This window comes from Diadema antillarum, unplaced genomic scaffold (genome assembly GCF_040938485.1).
Source record: "Diadema antillarum isolate AM-2024a unplaced genomic scaffold, OU_Dant_1.0 seq00000386_RagTag, whole genome shotgun sequence".
Taxonomy (NCBI): domain Eukaryota; kingdom Metazoa; phylum Echinodermata; class Echinoidea; order Diadematoida; family Diadematidae; genus Diadema; species Diadema antillarum.
The window spans coordinates 224,993-243,085 of NW_027271384.1; the positions used below are offsets into that span (position 1 = coordinate 224,993).

At 39.0% G+C, this 18,093-nt stretch overlaps 1 protein-coding gene across 1 annotated transcript in view; it reads right to left on the reverse strand.

The window, feature by feature from the left end:
- Window positions 1-4,813: 4,813 nt before the first annotated feature.
- The window catches only part of LOC139731873 (vacuolar protein sorting-associated protein 33B-like), a 43,993-nt gene continuing 30,713 nt past the window's right edge, over window positions 4,814-18,093 (reverse strand). The window contains exons 17-21 of the mRNA XM_071642748.1: window positions 12,957-13,207; window positions 12,136-12,234; window positions 6,834-6,927; window positions 5,928-6,047; window positions 4,814-5,463 (exon numbers count right to left, since the gene is read on the reverse strand). Of these exons, the coding sequence (XP_071498849.1) occupies window positions 5,387-5,463; window positions 5,928-6,047; window positions 6,834-6,927; window positions 12,136-12,234; window positions 12,957-13,207 (641 nt within the window). The 3' untranslated portion in view covers window positions 4,814-5,386. The remainder of the gene's footprint in view (window positions 5,464-5,927; window positions 6,048-6,833; window positions 6,928-12,135; window positions 12,235-12,956; window positions 13,208-18,093) is intronic.

Here is an 18,093-nt window from a genome sequence, read left to right on the forward strand (position 1 = left end):
ATTATGCCTCCTGCAGCAGCAAAAGCTCTACACTGGTCTCTCTTGGGCCATATTCTGTGGCGTAATCCCCCGTCTGGTGGAGGTTAATTATTTTATTTTCCACTGTCCGTCACCAGGCGTTCCTGGGCGGCCTCGTCTTCTCCTTCCTTCTTCGGGGCCCCATTTCAAAAAAGATGTTAGGATGGCAACTCTTGCTGGAATTGCAACTTCAAATAGCAACAGCCAATCAGGAAGCTGGATTGTTGTCATTACTATGACAATTGCCATTCCAGCAAGAGTTTTTATCATGGCAACTTTTTATGAAATGGGGCCCAAGGGGTCCAATGAAGAGCTGTCCTCGTTATGTCATCAGCTTCCCTTCTCAAGATGTGCCCAAAATCACCTCCATCTCATTCTCGTCAGAAGTGTATCTTCCATACTCTCCCGATGGCATCTCTCATACAGCTCCTCGTTATGGATATTGTGTTGGGCCAGAATATACGCAGTATGCATCTCAAGCTTTTGGTATGAAAACCCGACAGCTTCTGGAGATCATATCTTGTCATTCTCCAACATTCAGAGCCGTACAACAGAGTAGAGAGGATGCAGCCGTAATTTTATCTTGAGCTTGGTCTTATCTCTGTATTGCTGGGACCGCCACAGATTATGGAGCATGTTCAATACAATTCTGGCTTTATTGAGTCAATTTTCGATGATTTTCCCAGCCCCTTCGTCATTCCTAAGTGTGCTGCTCAGGTTAGTAAACTCTTCAGCAAATGGAAGATCTTTTTCATTCACGTGTACCGGTAGTGGATTAGAGATGAGAATTATTACTTCTGTCTTCTTATGGTTGATTTCTATACCAATTTGCTGGGAATATTCATCGAGGTTGGACGCCTAACTTTCTCTTGTATGTGTTGGTGTGTATGAACTAAAAGTGTAATATCATCTGCATTAATCCAGGGCCCTGTTTCATAGAACATGTTATCAGTGAGAACTGCCACATTTCTATACAAATTTGCTCTCAGCCAATCAGATGCAAGGATTTCAGTAGCTTGTATCAACTATCACAACTTGTCACTGATAAGTTTTATGAAATAGGGCCCTGGCCTTCCAGTGATGAGAAGATTGTCCAGTGAAGACCTCTTCTCTGGTCTTTATTTGTTAGTTTCATCACCCAATCAATGGCAATATTAAAGAGTAAGACAATGCTGTGTAATGTCAGCACAGCACTGCTGCACTACTTAATGGACAAGTTTGCCCAAGTGTAATGTGAAGATTGAATGAATCCAGCATAACTAGTAGAACACAGCCGTGAAAGTTTGATGAAAATTTGACAATCTGTTCAAAAGGTATTAATTTTTTAAGTTCCAGTACCTCCATTGTTTCATTAGAAGACAGTCAAGAGAATGTGTACTTTTCATTGAAAAAAAAAAATGAAATTTTGTGAAATTCTCTACATATTTTCTGAATATCATTGTCCTACAGTGATATCACAAAATGCAGTAGTCTTCTCATCTAGCAATGGTGGCATTGAAACTTTAAACATTTATAACTTTTGAATGGATTGTCCAGTTTTCCTAAAACTTCACTGATGTATTTGACTGGTATTGCATTTTCCACTTAATCCACACATATATTAATTTTGGATAAACTTGTCCTCTTAACTTTCCTTTCTTACTTGGTTTTGTTTATTCCTAGTGCACATTTTCTACAGACAAAATCTATATGAACTGAGCATGACTTCTTTAAAATAAGGCATATATGCTGGATCATTGTTGGTTTTGTCATGAAGCTCAGCATGTAATATATATAAGAGTAACTAAAGTAATACAATGCAGGGTCTGCATTTTGTAGACTAAGTAAAAAAATTACAAGGGAGTGTTTCATTTGTCAATGATTATTGAATATGCCAGAAATAAGAGTTACCTTAAATCTATATTAAAACTTTTCTGACATGTTTTATCCTCAAAGTGTAAAATATTGCCAGCATGTGTTTTGTCATTCTTTCCCAATTTATGTTATTATATACATGTATGTCTCTCTTTCTCTCTCTCTCTCTCTCTCTCTGCCTCTCCATTACTCTGTCTCTCACTCTTTGTTTTCAAAGTCACTGCATGAAAATAATTTGTTTCACTGCCTATGTTAAAATGTTTTGATTATTGGACTTCTGGCTTTACTTATCAACTCCATGGTCTCGGAGCCTTGCATGTAAGAGCCTTGCGCGGGTAAGAGGCCTTCTTTTCTTTTCTCTTTCTGCTTGTCAGCTGAAGAAACTTTCCTCACAAGTGCTACCAAAATGCTGTTTGTATTTCACGATAAAAGACTTCTACTCTAGAAGCATAAGCTGATATTGAGACTGATTCAAGAGTTTGATTGCTTATCTTTCACTCAAGACATGATGTGAGGGTATTGGAATGCAAATATCCCTTCTCAATGTCCCACCTCCACTCATCAGCTCCCTCTGATGGCACAGTTCTGAGAGGTGGGGGGCAGCCCAATATAGAACCACGTACACCGCACTGTTCTTGGGTTCGTTAACATTTACTTTGCATGTTTACTACGGTATTACACTCCTTGGTTTTACAGCATGCACAACTCACTCTACATTTTGTCCTCTGTTTTTTATTTCCAAACTGAACGAACACGCACACACACAAACACATGCGTACACACACATACACCATATCTCAGGAATAATAACCATTTCAGCCAACACACAAAAATTTTTTTTCTTCTAAAATACACAGGATTATGCTATAAAATGTTTTATTATTATCTATTGCACAATGTACAAGCAGGATATCTTGCATAATAATATTTTTGTTACACATGGTTATACACCAGGGCACATGAACTTAATTTACAAATGGAATAATTTGAATTTACGAGTAAACCTGGCTGACAGAGACAGTTTTTCAATTCCAATCAACAGTCATGACTTTCAGACCACTACCCACAGATTATTTGTGCTTCAACATAATATGCAGTCTTCATGTACCGGTATTCCTGTACTGTACCTCAGTCATTGTACACTGCGCCTTGGTCTCGGATTGGTCTTGGCTCAATCTAGGCTTTGAAACCAATACACTGTATGAAGGTTCCTCATCAGGACCTACTATAGGAATGTGCTAGGCCAGGCTTGGCTGAACTGAGCAACCTTAGATCTGGACTTACCCCAAACCTGAGTCAAGACTAATTCTGAGTTTAAATCAGTATGGGCTCACCAAGGTCCATATTCAGAAATTGACATTTAAGAATACAATTTTTTTTCTTTTCTTTTCTTTATTTTTGTGCATTTGACTGAAGATGTTTTATAACATCCTTGTTTTCATACAAATTATGCAAATCAGAAAGTTTTTTTTTCCCCTTTATTCCACTTGTGCTCTCCCTACCAACTTCACTTTGTAATCCCATCCACAGATAGGAGCCTACAAAACACACACACACACACACAGTAGCTACAGCCTGTCCAATTTGTACGTTGTTAAATTAGTACTGGCTTACAATGATGCTTCCACTCTTATTAAGCAGTTTAGCCAAGTGCCTATCAATAGAGTCTGACTGGAGTCACACTGCACTGCAGACCAGTCTATTATTCTCATCTGGATCACCCATTAGGAACACAATACAAGGCTAGACCAAAGGAAATTTGGTGAACTGGAGAAATGGCTGGGAGGGGGGCTTGCAGCAAACGTGAGATGGAATAAGTTACTGGTGTAACAGGAATTATCATTCACGCTAATGGTCATAGGGATGAGAAAGTGGAGTTCATCACATTGAATTTTTTTCTTGATCGAGATGGTCTCTTGACTCTATTCTTTTTTCATTAATTCCTGAGATTTTCTCCTTGTCTGGATAAGACGAGTTCAAGGGTTTAAAGGCAATGAAATGAATGAAATGAAATGAAAAGGCAGACCTAATCAGGAGAAAAGTCGTAAGTACGAGATACCATATATCTGACACTGATGAACTGATGTGATGATACTGACAACACTTGTATAACCTCGAGGGAAAATCAAATATCAGTTACAAGGAGAGAAGAATCTGTCCATTCTAGAGCCAAAATGAAACCTCTTGATGAGATCCCACCTCCGCAAGATGGCCAATCTGGTGATTGACTTGTATGTGCGAATCAGAAAGTATTATCATCATCACAGCAATATTTGTTCTACTTAATGACTCCTCATCAATTTTGCAGGAGGTTGTACAAGAGAGTAATACGTCATAGAGTGAAGTCATGCATTCTGCCGTGGGTTTCAGTTCTCAACCCAAACTACTAGTGATTCACTTATTACAACTCCAACGATCCATGTCAAAACATTTATATAGACTGTTGGAACAGCTACTTCATAATGAATACTGTCATAGTGAATATTTTTGTGTGAGTAATTTTTTTTTTTTTTGCGCTCGGCCGGGTGAGACGAGCTTTGCGTGTTTTTAATCCCTCAGAATCAAGACTGCAACTACTGGAACATACGGCAAGTGAAAATATTCACATTTTTAACTTTTGTACTAGTTTCTGGATGCACAAAATGCACATAAATTTGAATGCCATGAAAATTTCCACTTCTACTGTATGGGGTTAAGGTCCTTTACTGGTGATTCAGATGAGCAAGATTTTCTAATCTGCAAGCAGTTAACATGCCCAACTCTGGACAGTGTGAATACCTTGGATTTTGAGTTCAAGGTATCAAGGTAAACATGTCTAACTAGTACTGAAGTTTGGATAATGACAATATTCATGCTCTATATTGTTTATTGGCACCTGAAAGATTGTAAATCCATCAGGTCACGGTTTGATTTTTTTTGGAGCAAAAATCATCACCTCATCCTTTTCAAATTGACAACTCTGAATTTACTACATGTCCTACATTGGAGGAAAAAAAAAATACATGGAACTGTTCCAAGCTTGATAAATCTGCACAAAATCAGAAAACATAACACCAAAATTTGTCAGAACCTGAGACAGAACTTTCTATAATTCATTGCCAACTTAAGGATCACTTGCAGATTGAAGTTTAGATGCTTTTTTGTAATTCGGTATATGGTATCCAGCCAAAAAAGGGCTTAAAATGAAGGAGACATTTTGTTCTACCTAAAGAAGTATTCCTAATAAATGATAAACATTCAAGAAATAAGCAACAAAGCACAAAAATGTTGCTTCTCAGAACTGATGGGTTTAATTCTGTGATTTCGCCATGAAAATATCTTTAGCTTTTAAATGTACAGCCCACTGACGAATACTAAAGTCATCTTTTCTTTTCTTTTTGTTTTGTAATAAAAAAGACAACTCTGCTTATGGCTACTCCAAGGAGATAAAGGAGTTTTCTCTTCCAGTTAATCAAAGTTAACATCAACTTCAATCCTGGATGTGACCATAGATGCTAGACCATTTATGCCAGTCTCAGACTTTTTCTTTGATCGACTCCATCAACTTGTTGCCATTGGTGACAGATGTCGTGGCCACAATGAATGTATAGTCTGCAGACAAGAAAGATAAGAGGATTTTATTCGCAAAATCATCTTTCACAACTGAATGCAAATCAAAAGGTACGTCTTTCTTTATGACAGTTTATGTTTGCGCTTTCTGAATAATGCATTGATATGAGCTATCATAACTGCATGGTAAAAGGAATTCCAAACATGTAATGATCCTTTTTACTTCGTAACAGGTTGCACATGAAGACAGGATAAATGAAGAAATTGTAAACTGGTTTAAAAAAGAAATAATAATCATTAAAAAATGCTGCACACAATGATTACAAGTCAGCACAAGCTTATCATCTAGGGACCAAAATTTATGGATGAGGCATTTTGTGATTGTTAGTTTCATTTTGTGACTGTTTGTGAAGCCAGCATGGGAACAATGATAAACGGATGGGGGGATAAGGGGATGGGTTGGGAGTGGGAGGGGGAGGGGGAGGGGGAGGGGCTGCACAACTTACTCTTCATCCTGCCTAGAAGTCTGAGAGCACTTATTTCAGCCGAGGTGCATCCTCCGAGAAAGTAGACCATGACCACACGCTCGGACGATGGTTCTGGGGCAGAGCTACTGCCAGTGTGACCTGCATTGATCAGAAAAGAACATCGATCAAACCAGCAAATTAATTTGATGATCAAAATTCACATTAGGCATCTTGGCAGTAAATTTTGAGTCCCAGTTCGAGTTCCCAATAACCCTTTTTCTCAACTGGCTAGACTGCATGCTGTCCGTGATGCATCATTGCACCCTTTTTCTGGGAATATTTGCTGTTTTTGCAATGTCATATTGGAACAGATATGACAGGCTGTGATAGAGTAGTCTCCACATAATCAGGTCCGCCCAATTGACATACAAAATGACTAAATGGTTCTGGTACGTGTTACATTTACCACATAATTGGGTAGGCATGGTTGAACAGGTAGAATTTTTAATACAGACCTCATCTATTCCTGTAATTTTCTGCAGAAATAGGTGTGAAAAATGTGAATTCTGAAGCTTGTAGATAAAGTTGTAACAGGCCGTTCACAGTATCAATAGAAGTAGATTTAGCATTTACACTCATTTTGCAAGGAGCCAAGATTTGTGGAAGTGAAACGCCTGGAATAGTGTTTGTCTACACAATGCATTAAATACCACAGCAGTAAGAGGAAGTTACTTTCATACCACCAAAAAAAAAAAAAAAAATGTTGTTGCCTCTAATCCGCATAAGGACTCATGCCATCAATATTTCTGATTTTACAGTACTAGTATATGCCACGTCTGTCCAGATACTCCCAGTCCCATCTCACAGCCCTTCACTTGTGGATCTCTTTAAGTCCTATATTGTGCATTCACTGGTTACTGCCAATGTTTCATGTCTGCTTTTTACCTTTGACAGAGGTAGTCTTGTGGGTGGAGAATGAGGGGCCTGGTAACAGCTTCGTGACATCGTCCAGACTGGCCCAGCTTCCTCTTGAAAGCACCTGTGTTTGTAGGAGACATAAGACCATGAACGTTTCAAGGAAAGCACCTGTCTCAAGCAGAGTCATTTGATCAGAACTGTGTACCTACGGCGGAATCTTTGTTTGAGATGAACAACAGGACTTATTGCCTCTGCCAAGGAGATATCTTTTTTGATGGCATTTGTTTGTTCATTTGTGTAATTGTCTGTCTGTCTGTTTGCAAAATAACTAAAAAATCCGTTACTAGATTTGGATGAAAAAATGACGGAAAAAGTTGTACAGATGATTAAATTTTGTTAGTGATCCCGATATCTGTTTGGATTCTGGATACTTTTTTTTTGTAAGGATTATCATCAGCAAATAGGGCCAACAAACAAGGGAGTTCCAGCTGTGTGAATTTGAGGTGTACATGGCACAGCATGCAGCCACCTGCAATGAGATATGCTCTGAGACACAACAGAAAGGCTTCTAAATGGTATCACTGAGAAATGAGGGTCATTTTCAGCATGCGTGTATGAGCAGTGGAAGTGAGCTGTTTTGTGGAGGTTTGTGCTCCCCGAATATTTTTGTAGGTTTTTTTTTCAATTCTTTCTGGTATTAAAGAAAAATAAAACAAAACTGTATCTACAGCTACAGCTACAGCCACATACCCAAAAGTGCAAGATCAGGGCCCCATTTCATAAAAAGTTGATATGATAGCAACTCTTGCTGGAATGGCAATTGTCATAGTAACGACAAGAATCCAGCTTCCTGATTGGCTGTTGCTATTGGAAGTTGTCATTCCAGCAAGATTTGCCATCCTAATATCTTTTATGAAACGGGGCCCAGGTGCTTGTGTAGAGTATGTCTCATGGTACAGTGGTGAAGTTTTATGGCTGCAAGGCCGCAATCTTGGAGCCTCCTCAAAGTGACATATGATTTCTAATGCAACGTCTGATTTCTAATGCAGCATTCTATATAATTTATAATGCGACATATGATTTCCAATGCAGCATATAATTTGAAATGCAACATATGATTTCTAATGAGCATCTGACAGTGTCCTTGCACGTCCTGCATGAGGCCACATTCCAACACATCAAAATCTAAAGAATATTTTGTGGTTTCCACGTGGCATTCCCAGATCTACACGGTATAGCCTCAGCGGTTTCACAAGAGGTTATTAGGAAAATTTCAGAAGGCTCTATTCAAGATCTGTCTTTTGTGTGTAAATCCCAGAGAATAGGTCTTTCATAGGGATGGGCTGTCATCTCATCAAGCATCTTTATATATCATGTTCATTGTAACAACCCCTGTAACATGGAGCATGTCATAACAAGAGACCCGCGGGTCTAGCGCTCACCTGAGTATCGCAAGTTCACCTTTCACACAGTCACTAATCTTAATTATTTACAGCTCTCCCAAAATTTGACCAGGCATTCTCAAGTAGAAGATGAAAATGTACAATAAGGGCCCCCCCCCCCCCCCCCGGGGCCCCCGGGGTGGGGCATGGTGCCCATTTTAACAAAGTGAGATCCTTACCATCTAGGGATGCTACCTGCCAAGTTTGGTGAAAATCCATCGTGAGGTTTTCAAGAAGAAGATGTAAATGTACAATTTAGGCCCCATTTGAACCTCCCCACCCCTCCCCCTTACCCCCAAGAGGGGCACCCCTGGATCTGCTATGAACAAACTTGAAACTACAGTAATTAATGTACTAACTCATAGATTATCTTAGCTCTATCAATTCTGATTCTAGAGAAGATTCCTTAATTTTGGGAGGTTTGGGCCCCTTGGGGCCCTTCAGGTGGGACTCGGTGCCCATTTGAACAAATTGAGATCCTATGCCCCTAGGGATACTACCTGCCAAGTTTAGTAAAAATCGGTCATGGGATTCTCAAGAAGAAGATAAAAATGTACAATTTAGGCCCCATTAGGACCCCGCCCCACCCCCCTCCCCTGGGTCCCGAGGGGGGCATCCCTGATTCCGCGGTGAACAAACTTGAAACTACAGTCATCAATATTCTAACTCATAGTATTAACTTAGCTCTATCACTTCTGGTTCTAGAGAAGAAGATTTTTAAAGATTCCTTAATTTTTGAAGGGTTTGTGCTCCCCTGGGCCCCCCTGGGTGGGGCATGGCGCCATTTTAACAAACTGAGATCCTAACCCCCTAGGGAAGCTACCTGCTAAGCTTGGTGAAAATCGATCTTGCCGTTTTCAAGAAGAAGATGAAAATGTACAAAGTTTACGCACGACGGACTATGCACGACGCACGACGGATGCCGGACGCCGGACGAAGAACGATCGCAATAGCTCAAGGTGAGCTAAAAAAGAAACTACAACAATTTACGGTAAACATGTAATGAAATGATTGATCTAATTAATTGGTATTTTTGGTACAAAATAAAAGTTTACTAAAATGTCTGTTACTCTTGTATTTTAATTTTTACAACTGTATTTTCGAAAGAAAAAGATGCAAACAATGTTCCCTTGCTTCTGTAAAAACCAGAAATTTTCATGTTTGTGACTTTTGTGAATTTCACCAGGTGCCAGGATTTGTGAAAATATAATGCAAACCAAAGTGTCTGTCTACGCAATGCATGGAATGCCAGTAGCAATTTGCGAAAGTTGAACATGAAAAAGGGCAGCGGCTCCAATTCCTGAAAGTTTCATGCTGCATATGTTTCTGCTTGTACAGTTTATCCACATTGACTGGGATTACATATCGTTTCTACCTCAGGGACGTCTCAAAAGCACTACAAAAGACACATGAGACACGTTATAAGTTGACATTGAAGATCTGTTGAATATGCAACCACAGAATATGGTCACCTTTGACCTATGTGATAATCCCCCACTCTCTCTTCCATATTTCTTATCAACTCAGGATCTGCCATCAGCAAGAAAAAAAAAATGAACAGAGTTTGTGTAATCGTGCAACTGAACCACACACTATCGCTTGCCGATACCTCAAACAATGTGCTGAAAACACCTATTCATTTCCTTTAGATTTTGCGAGTACCACATCAAACACACTCTAATATGATTCCATACGGTTCTGATTTGAAACACTGGCAAAAAGATACGAGTGCCAATGATTTGCTGTTTACGTCACCCTGACATTTTTTTAAAAAATCTCTTATTCTGGAAATAGTGTGGCCAACAGGCTACATGTGGATGATAAAAATATGTGTATCAACTACCGGTAAGTGAAGATGATACATGTATCCATAATTTCTTTTTACTAGAGAAAACATTTGGCTTATACATTCCTGTTTTGAACTTTGTAATATTTTCTCAGATTACGGGACATCTTAAGGAAAAGAAAAGAGTTCTTGTATCAACCAAACATCATGAGAAACAAAAGGGAATCAAATTTAATTTGTATCCAGTGGAAAAGGCTCTAAAAATATAAACTATTATTCATTATTATTATTATCATCGTCATCATCATCATCATAATTATTATTATTATTATTAAGTTAATATAAGGCAGTAATTTCTTTCTTTTATTCCATATTTTACGGACACAGTAGGAGGTCCTTAGAACGAGTGATCACAAGCAGCCAGCCGACCAATTAATTTGACCAACATGCCAAAAGCACTTCAATCCTATCAAGTAACTCTCACCGACAGTACCACATGGACTATCAAATATGAAAGCCTGCCAACATTAACCTTGCTTCCCTCTTCACTGCGATACAAGGATCACTGTCTAGTACTTTGAACACATTAATCATTGTAATGTTAGATAGTATAGATGAAGCAAAGCTCAAGAAACCTGACAACTGCAGATTCCACAGAACATGCAGGAGAGAAAAATTACAGCTCGAAAAACTTGCAACGGCAGAGCCCTGTGGGTGTTTAAATATGCTTTGAGGCTCAGTGTTATGAAATGAAAATTCTTGTCAGGTACATGCCATGGATTGGGGTGGGCTTGCACAGCAGAAGAGAGAAGTACAAAATTACTCAATTTGCTGCAATCACATGTATATATGCAGCTAAGCACAGACCCATACCCTGTCAAGCACTGTACAGTAACATGTACTTTACAACATACTTCAAATGTGACCCTGCATCACAAAATCAACAAAATGTCGCCAGATATGGATAAGTAGTTGAGGGCAGATTCTGAAAGAGCAGACTCTAAGCTTTAAAATGATGTATAACTAAATTTAAATGGGCTCTCCTAACCTATCTAAATATTGGAAAGAAAGAACACACCCTGGAAAAGTGTGAACTATGAAAAGAGGCTCTGAAGTACAGGGTCTATACAACCACAAAAATCTTTACCAAACCACGCTAGCTGTACAATGAATGGGACAAAAAAAAAACAGGATGTAAACCATCAGAGCAACAACAATGAAGGGATTATCAGATCAAGCTGAAATTGAACATGCTTTATTAAGACATTCTGTCCATGATTAATGCCAACTTTCAAAGCAGTTGCATTATCCTTTCAAAAGTTATTAGAGCTGTAAGTGAAGAATGTGTAAAGGATTTTCAAGAAATGAAATGGGGCCTCCAAGACATACCTGATCTCACTACTCCACAAAAAAGGGGTAGTGGAAAACTGCTAAAAACACACTTTCCCATACATCTTAAGAATTGTTGTTTCAGAAAATATGAAAAATTGACTTGGTTGACCTGTTTCAACTTTTTTGAGTCCTCACGCGAAATCAATGGGTGCGACTTTTTGTTCATTTTGTGATGCACCATCACAAATAATGATTTTCAAAACAAGAGATGTGGTGAGTCCTGATGCAAGACAAACATTGCACTCACTGAATTTGAGCCACTGCAAACTTATCATGATGGATTGTGTATGTCTTGTTCGCTGTGTACTCTCATTATTAGACTACAAGTTTTTGAGTTGGAATTCTGGATTTATCCTATGTAGACATTAATACCCCATCTTAACAGAGCTTTTTAAACCAGAGTTACCCCAAGAATGTCTGGACATTTTTTTTTCTTATTTTTCAGTTTGAGCTCCCTTTCCATGAAACATATTTTCACGAACAGTTTGGTCAAAGAATATGATAATTTTGAATAGTCCATGCTCAATTAACAGTATACATTATACATTTAAACACACCTGGAACTTCACATAATGGACCATGCACTTAAATGAAAACAAATTGGGCTCAAATTGTCAATAAATCACACAAGATGATTTGCCACTAGTTATTGAAAGGAAACCAAATAAATATCAATGGATGCATGAGAAGTAATTGAACTGATCCTTACCTGTTCGACAAGCCGACAGGTTATTGGAGTGTAGGCACCACTGTAGACATAAGACATGTCTGTTGGTTCAGCCAAGTTGATTTCGGATGACTTTGGAATCTGCATACATACAAACAGAAAGGTTACAGGCACACTGAAAACAATTGATCAGCATTGCTAGATAGAAACAAGACCCATGGGTCTAGTGCTCATCTGAGCTTCACACTTCACTGCTATGGCCATCCATCGGAAGTGATCTACTTTAAAAATCTGTGAAATTCTGTGATTGAATTGGAAAGCAAAGGAAAGAATCCCTGACCATGGACATGGAGAATAAGTCTGGAAGTTATCTGGAGGGCTCGCAAGTTGCAAAATGAAGAATTACTACCATAGGATGAAGCAGCTGTGAGACAGCAAGGGGACTGGTCAGTTACAACTCACTACATCTTCACATGATGGTCCATCTACTGATGAAGATGAGACCAAATATTTCATGGTCAGGGGTTGTGATTTCTAATCACATTGACCAATTTATCTCACAGGTCAGAGGAAAATGCCAGAAATGCTATTAAACTCTTTCAGAAGAGTATGACTGGAGCAAATCCTTTTAGTTTGTTAAGTCTGGACAATGGTTTAATAATAAAAAGTACAGAAAATGTAATAGACATTTTCTCCGGATGTTACCTTTCAAAGAAAATTGAGTTTGAGGGAAGATCGCATCTGATGATTTGATTTGTAACAAATTGGAATTAAATGTGGGGAAATGAAACCAAAAGAATAACAAAAAAGCAGATTTCCACTTAAATATGAATAAAAACCCAACATCAACGCAATACCCTCACCAGGCCGAGTTTCTTTGTAAGTTGGCGGAACCCAACACGCTTCATGGCCTTGTCGGCAATCTTGTTGGTCATGCCTGAGACGGACTTGGTCACGTTGGAAACGGTCATCTTCTTCGTCATGGTGATCTCAACCGGTGCCTGCTCCACCAGGAGGCCCAGCTTCTTGAGGTTGGCAAACGTCAGGAGGTTCTCGTAACCATGACTCTGAAGGAAGTGCCTCTGCAGTGTTTGGTAGTCTTTCGTGGGCAGGCCTGCATGACATGGAAAGAAAGGAGTGGGACTGTACAATCACATTGATTACAGATGCAAAAAATGCAGACAAAAATGAAAAAATGTCCAAACAGTAAAAAAAAAAGAAAATACAAGACCCGCAACTCACCAAGAGTTCCCAACATTTTTCGATTTTTACAGAAAATGGAAAAAAAATGTCAATAAAGACAATAATAGTAATAATAAACACACAACCTACGATTCATCAAAAGCTCTTCCCTGGCCATTCCATAGATCCTTCCCATCAAAGCAGGGGAGGGGTACACTGTGCACTGACCCTTGACCCTGCCCCCCCCCCCCATTTTGCCTGCAGCCCCACCCTAAAAAGCCTTCCATGCCCGAGATGTTGTTTAAAAGAAACACAACAAACAAATCACACTGTCCTCTTTGCTCCCCCTTTAGTGAAGTTGTCATAATAACACATTGCTTGTAATGAGAAAACTGTAGTAGCTAAATTATCAACAACAAATACACAGACACAGACACACACACTTACACACAGCTTTGATGTCTTTAGGGGCAAACCAATTGAAAATTGAGGTGGGGATGATATAACCACCTAATCTAATTGGCACAAATGGTTATAAACAATATCTTTGTTTCATGAAAATCATGTAACACTGGAAAATTCCACAACAAACTTTTTGTTTAATCTGATTTTGATAAAACTTGATTCATCTTGTTTGTGCGATATCACTCAGGCATCAATCAATGTCAGATCAGAGATAAAGGCAGACTAAGCTGCCTTCCACTTTGAGGAGAGAAACACTGACGTCAAGAAAACAAACAGCTGCAGCACGTGATTTTTTTTTAATTCCTACATTGAGAGTGCTTCCAACTTTATAGTGATAACTTAAGGAATCCCCAGAGAACAACGAGAGGTCAAGAGATGCGGATTATGGATGCTTTGGCAGCATTCTCAAGGAATTCTACCCGCATTAACCCGTTGAGGACGAGTCCCCAGTACACTCGGGCAGGGGTCTATGGAAAATGCGTGCTGTAGCAAAATCAGGCCGTCTTTATTGGGTAAATCATTTTGTTTGGATCTTCAAGTAAGTAAAGATATGCAGACCAATAATTTCAGCTTGCACTTAACCCCTTCTGCACCAGAGACATTGGACAGTGCGTACAATGCTATGGGGAATCCACTGGCACTCAAAACACACAGAGGCTTCAAACTCATCATCTCATTCTGGCTGGACTTCTTGGTGATTCTTTCATGGAAAATTCCAAGGTGGTGTCTCTTGTTTACCGCGATGCCTGGGAGATCTTCCCATGGATTCTCAGCTCAAGCATCTCTTAAAGGGAGATTATCCTGCCTGGACCCTCAAGCAAAAGGGAGATCCTGATCTCTTCAGCCATGTGCATGTGTGCGTAGCGTGATGTGCTTTAAAGCCAGGGTCCAGGCAGGGCCAGCTTCAAGGGCCCTAGAAGCTTTGCAGTCTCTTGCGCTATCTTAGCCTTATTTTTGCACATATATGACAAAACAAATACTGAGAAGGAGAAAGCCACTTTTCAAACAGGAGAAAAGACGACTTTAGGGGGTGGCAGACACACAGCTAGAGCAGGAGAAATTAAAACCCAAGAGAGAGAGTTTGCAAAAATGGCCTCAAAGCGGGAGATCTCCCATTAAGAAGTAATTGGAATCTGAAAAATCATGATCATGCAATCCTATGTCACGACGTTTGTGTGAGCGATCATTGCAACCACTCAGTGCTTTGTTCCAACACAAGTGTACAATTGTTTCATTCTTTGTATACAGCATGTGTTCTGTGTATCAGGCATGCTTTATCAAATTTACTCCTGTGTTGACAAAGAAGGTATAAATGTTTTTTGTAGGTTTTCAAAACATGTATAGCAAGTAGTAGCTCAAGCTACATACAGGTTCTTTCAGATCTCTCCTGTTTTTCCTCTTTAGAACGATCTGATCCCCTAAGTTACAACACTTTCCAACATTATATAACACCTAAGAAGATTCCAGCTATCCGATTGGTCAATTGCTCATCATGTGACAGGCATTTGAAAGTACCACTGTATGCTGTCGCTGTAGAGCCGTGCAGTTTTTTTATCAAGCAATTTTGAATATTGCACGGCTGACATCACCACTTTAGAGTGTCATTCGTGTCAGGATCATAATAAACTCGTCGGGTGAGAGTGATAAGGGCGTTAAGTTGCCACTAAACCCATAGTGTTCGAGACAACACAACGCCCTTCTCATTCTCAACTGACGAACTTGTAGTTTTGCACCATCACATGCATCTCATGTCGCAATGTACATACCTTTGCTGCGCACACTCATCAGTTACAAGCGTGTAGTATTCACTCGTTTTAGTGTCAAAAACTTCAACTGATTGCTTGGAATGCATACTTATTCCTGACTGTCTGCTGTGTCACAATACAATGTATGACCATTCACCTTTCATGAAAAAATGGTTGTCATTTCCATACTGTTGTGTATTCAAGAATTAGTGTGGACCATATCCGAGGTACTGTACGAGCTGAAATTTTCGCATACAGATATTTTCGCGAATTGCTACTTGGAGGACATTTTCACATGTGGTTAATTTCGCGGTTGCGAGGGTCTGAGCATAGTTATTTGCATGTTGTTATTTTCGCGTGTTGTTATTTTCGCGGTTCAAAGGCGATTCGCGAAATTCGCGAAAATAAAACCACCACGAAAAATTCAGCTCGTACAGTATTGTATGAAACACATAGTATATGATACGGTCTTTATTCCTGCATTGGAACAAGATTTCATTCTTGGTGAAAGATGAGGTGCAATACTCAACTCAGCTTTATTTCAACCTGCTCGACTCTGTGAAATGATATCAACTTCCTTTGGTTTGGATGATGCGCTATGAAAATACCTCGAAAATACCTCGCTATATCATGGACAGATTTAACAGAATGAAACTATACTGTTGGACAAAGCATGCAACAAGTCCGTAGCTCTCACAAGCACATGAAATGTGTAATAGTGTTAATCATATCGTCACTTCACCTTGAGAAATATATCCCAGTGGTCTCTATCATATTCAATACAGTTTCATGACATTTGCTCCTGGAACAATTGCTCCCACGATATCTCTGCACGCCAAGTCAAACATGTTGTTGCATCATTCACTATGCATGTCCATGCCATGGAACATTTAAGTTGTCATCACATCACTTGAGTTCAATTCATACTTTGACTCATGTTTGTTTGCTTGTTTTTTTCAAACCCTGCATCTCATGGAATTTACAGACGTATGTGTGGTGAAGAGTTGGCTTATTCAATGCAATAACCTTGGGTCAGTCCCTTGTCAGACATGTGGAGATGACATATTGCAGAGACCTTACACAAAATCCTTCACTAAAGGTACCTCAAACAAATATATGGCATCAGAATCCATATACAACCACATAGTCTTGTTACAAGGAGAGATATTAAAAAAATAAAAAACTCACCAAGAAGTGACTTTGAAGAAATCTGCAGTGGCAAGCACTGATATCTTCACCCTGACATCACATTCCACAGTGGCTGCAACATTTATCAACCACTTGACTTGCAGGAGTGATTATCCGTTAAAGGGAGCGTACAGTTTTGGTTGAGACCCTACTCCAGGTTTCTAATATTTTTTGGTAAGATAACAAGAAACCTCTCAAGCAATATGAAAGAGCATGTAATTCCAGGAGGGATTCAGCATTCATTTGATGAAAATCGGTTTTAAAATTGCTGAGATATCCAAAACAGAGCATTTCTAATATTTTCTTAATTGTTTTACTTTGTTTTTGGACATCTCAGCGATTCAAAAACCGATTTTCATCTAACAAACTTTGAATTCCTTTTAAAAGGGTAACCTATGCTCTGTACTATTTCATAGGTGGTTTTGTGGTATCTCGCCAAAAGTTACAAATCTAATTCTCATCTCCACCAATACTACACAATCCCTTTAAAACCCCGTTTGGCAAAAATGGAAATATTAATTTCACACAGTGTGCTGCACTGCCTCGACACTATTTGATTCAAAAGTGTGCATTACTTGTTTTATAACACAGGAGTACCAAGCATGAAGATATTTCTCTTTCATCCCGTACACAGAATGTATGTTTGGCATCACTTTAATGTGTTCATTGTTATCAAAGTAGCATGTTCTTATTACATTTCTCATACATTTGTCGAGGGAAAATTCTGAAACATAAGTTATCACATGAGCTAGGATGTAGCCAAAATAGTTAAGTCTTGTTGATAATGCTCTTGTACAGTATATTCTCTATGAAACTCTCAAAATAAGATTCACAAACTAATGGTATACTACATAATCAGTGAAAACAATCCACAAAATAAGAAAACAAATTATCTTATCCCATTTATTCCATCTACTACTCACACCCAAAACACAAAACTACATGTATACTTTAATCAAATGCATTTTGCATGATCTATTCTTAGACTGCAAAGCCTATTCCATACCCGAACTTATGCATTGGTCTGGTCAGTCCATAGCAAGCAGGTGTATATTAAAAAACTTGCAACGTTTTTTAGGACATCTACAAAATACACAATGTACATACACACAAACATAACGGTAAAAACACACCAACATAAAAGGACATACATTGAGGGTTACTTCCATCACCGCATCAAAGCAAATTTTGCCATAAAGATACAAAAAATGTTATCTCCTCAAAGATTTCTTGAAGACGACTCAAAGCACTCGCCATCCTATTACCCCCCCCCCAATCAAACAAACACACACACAAAAAAAAAAACACAAAACAAAACAAACATCGATGCAAAATAATGTCCTTTTCGCCCCAAAGGGTGAGTTCATGGGCAGGATTACATCAGGAAGCCCTAGCTGCACTGTAGCAAGAACCTGGCCAG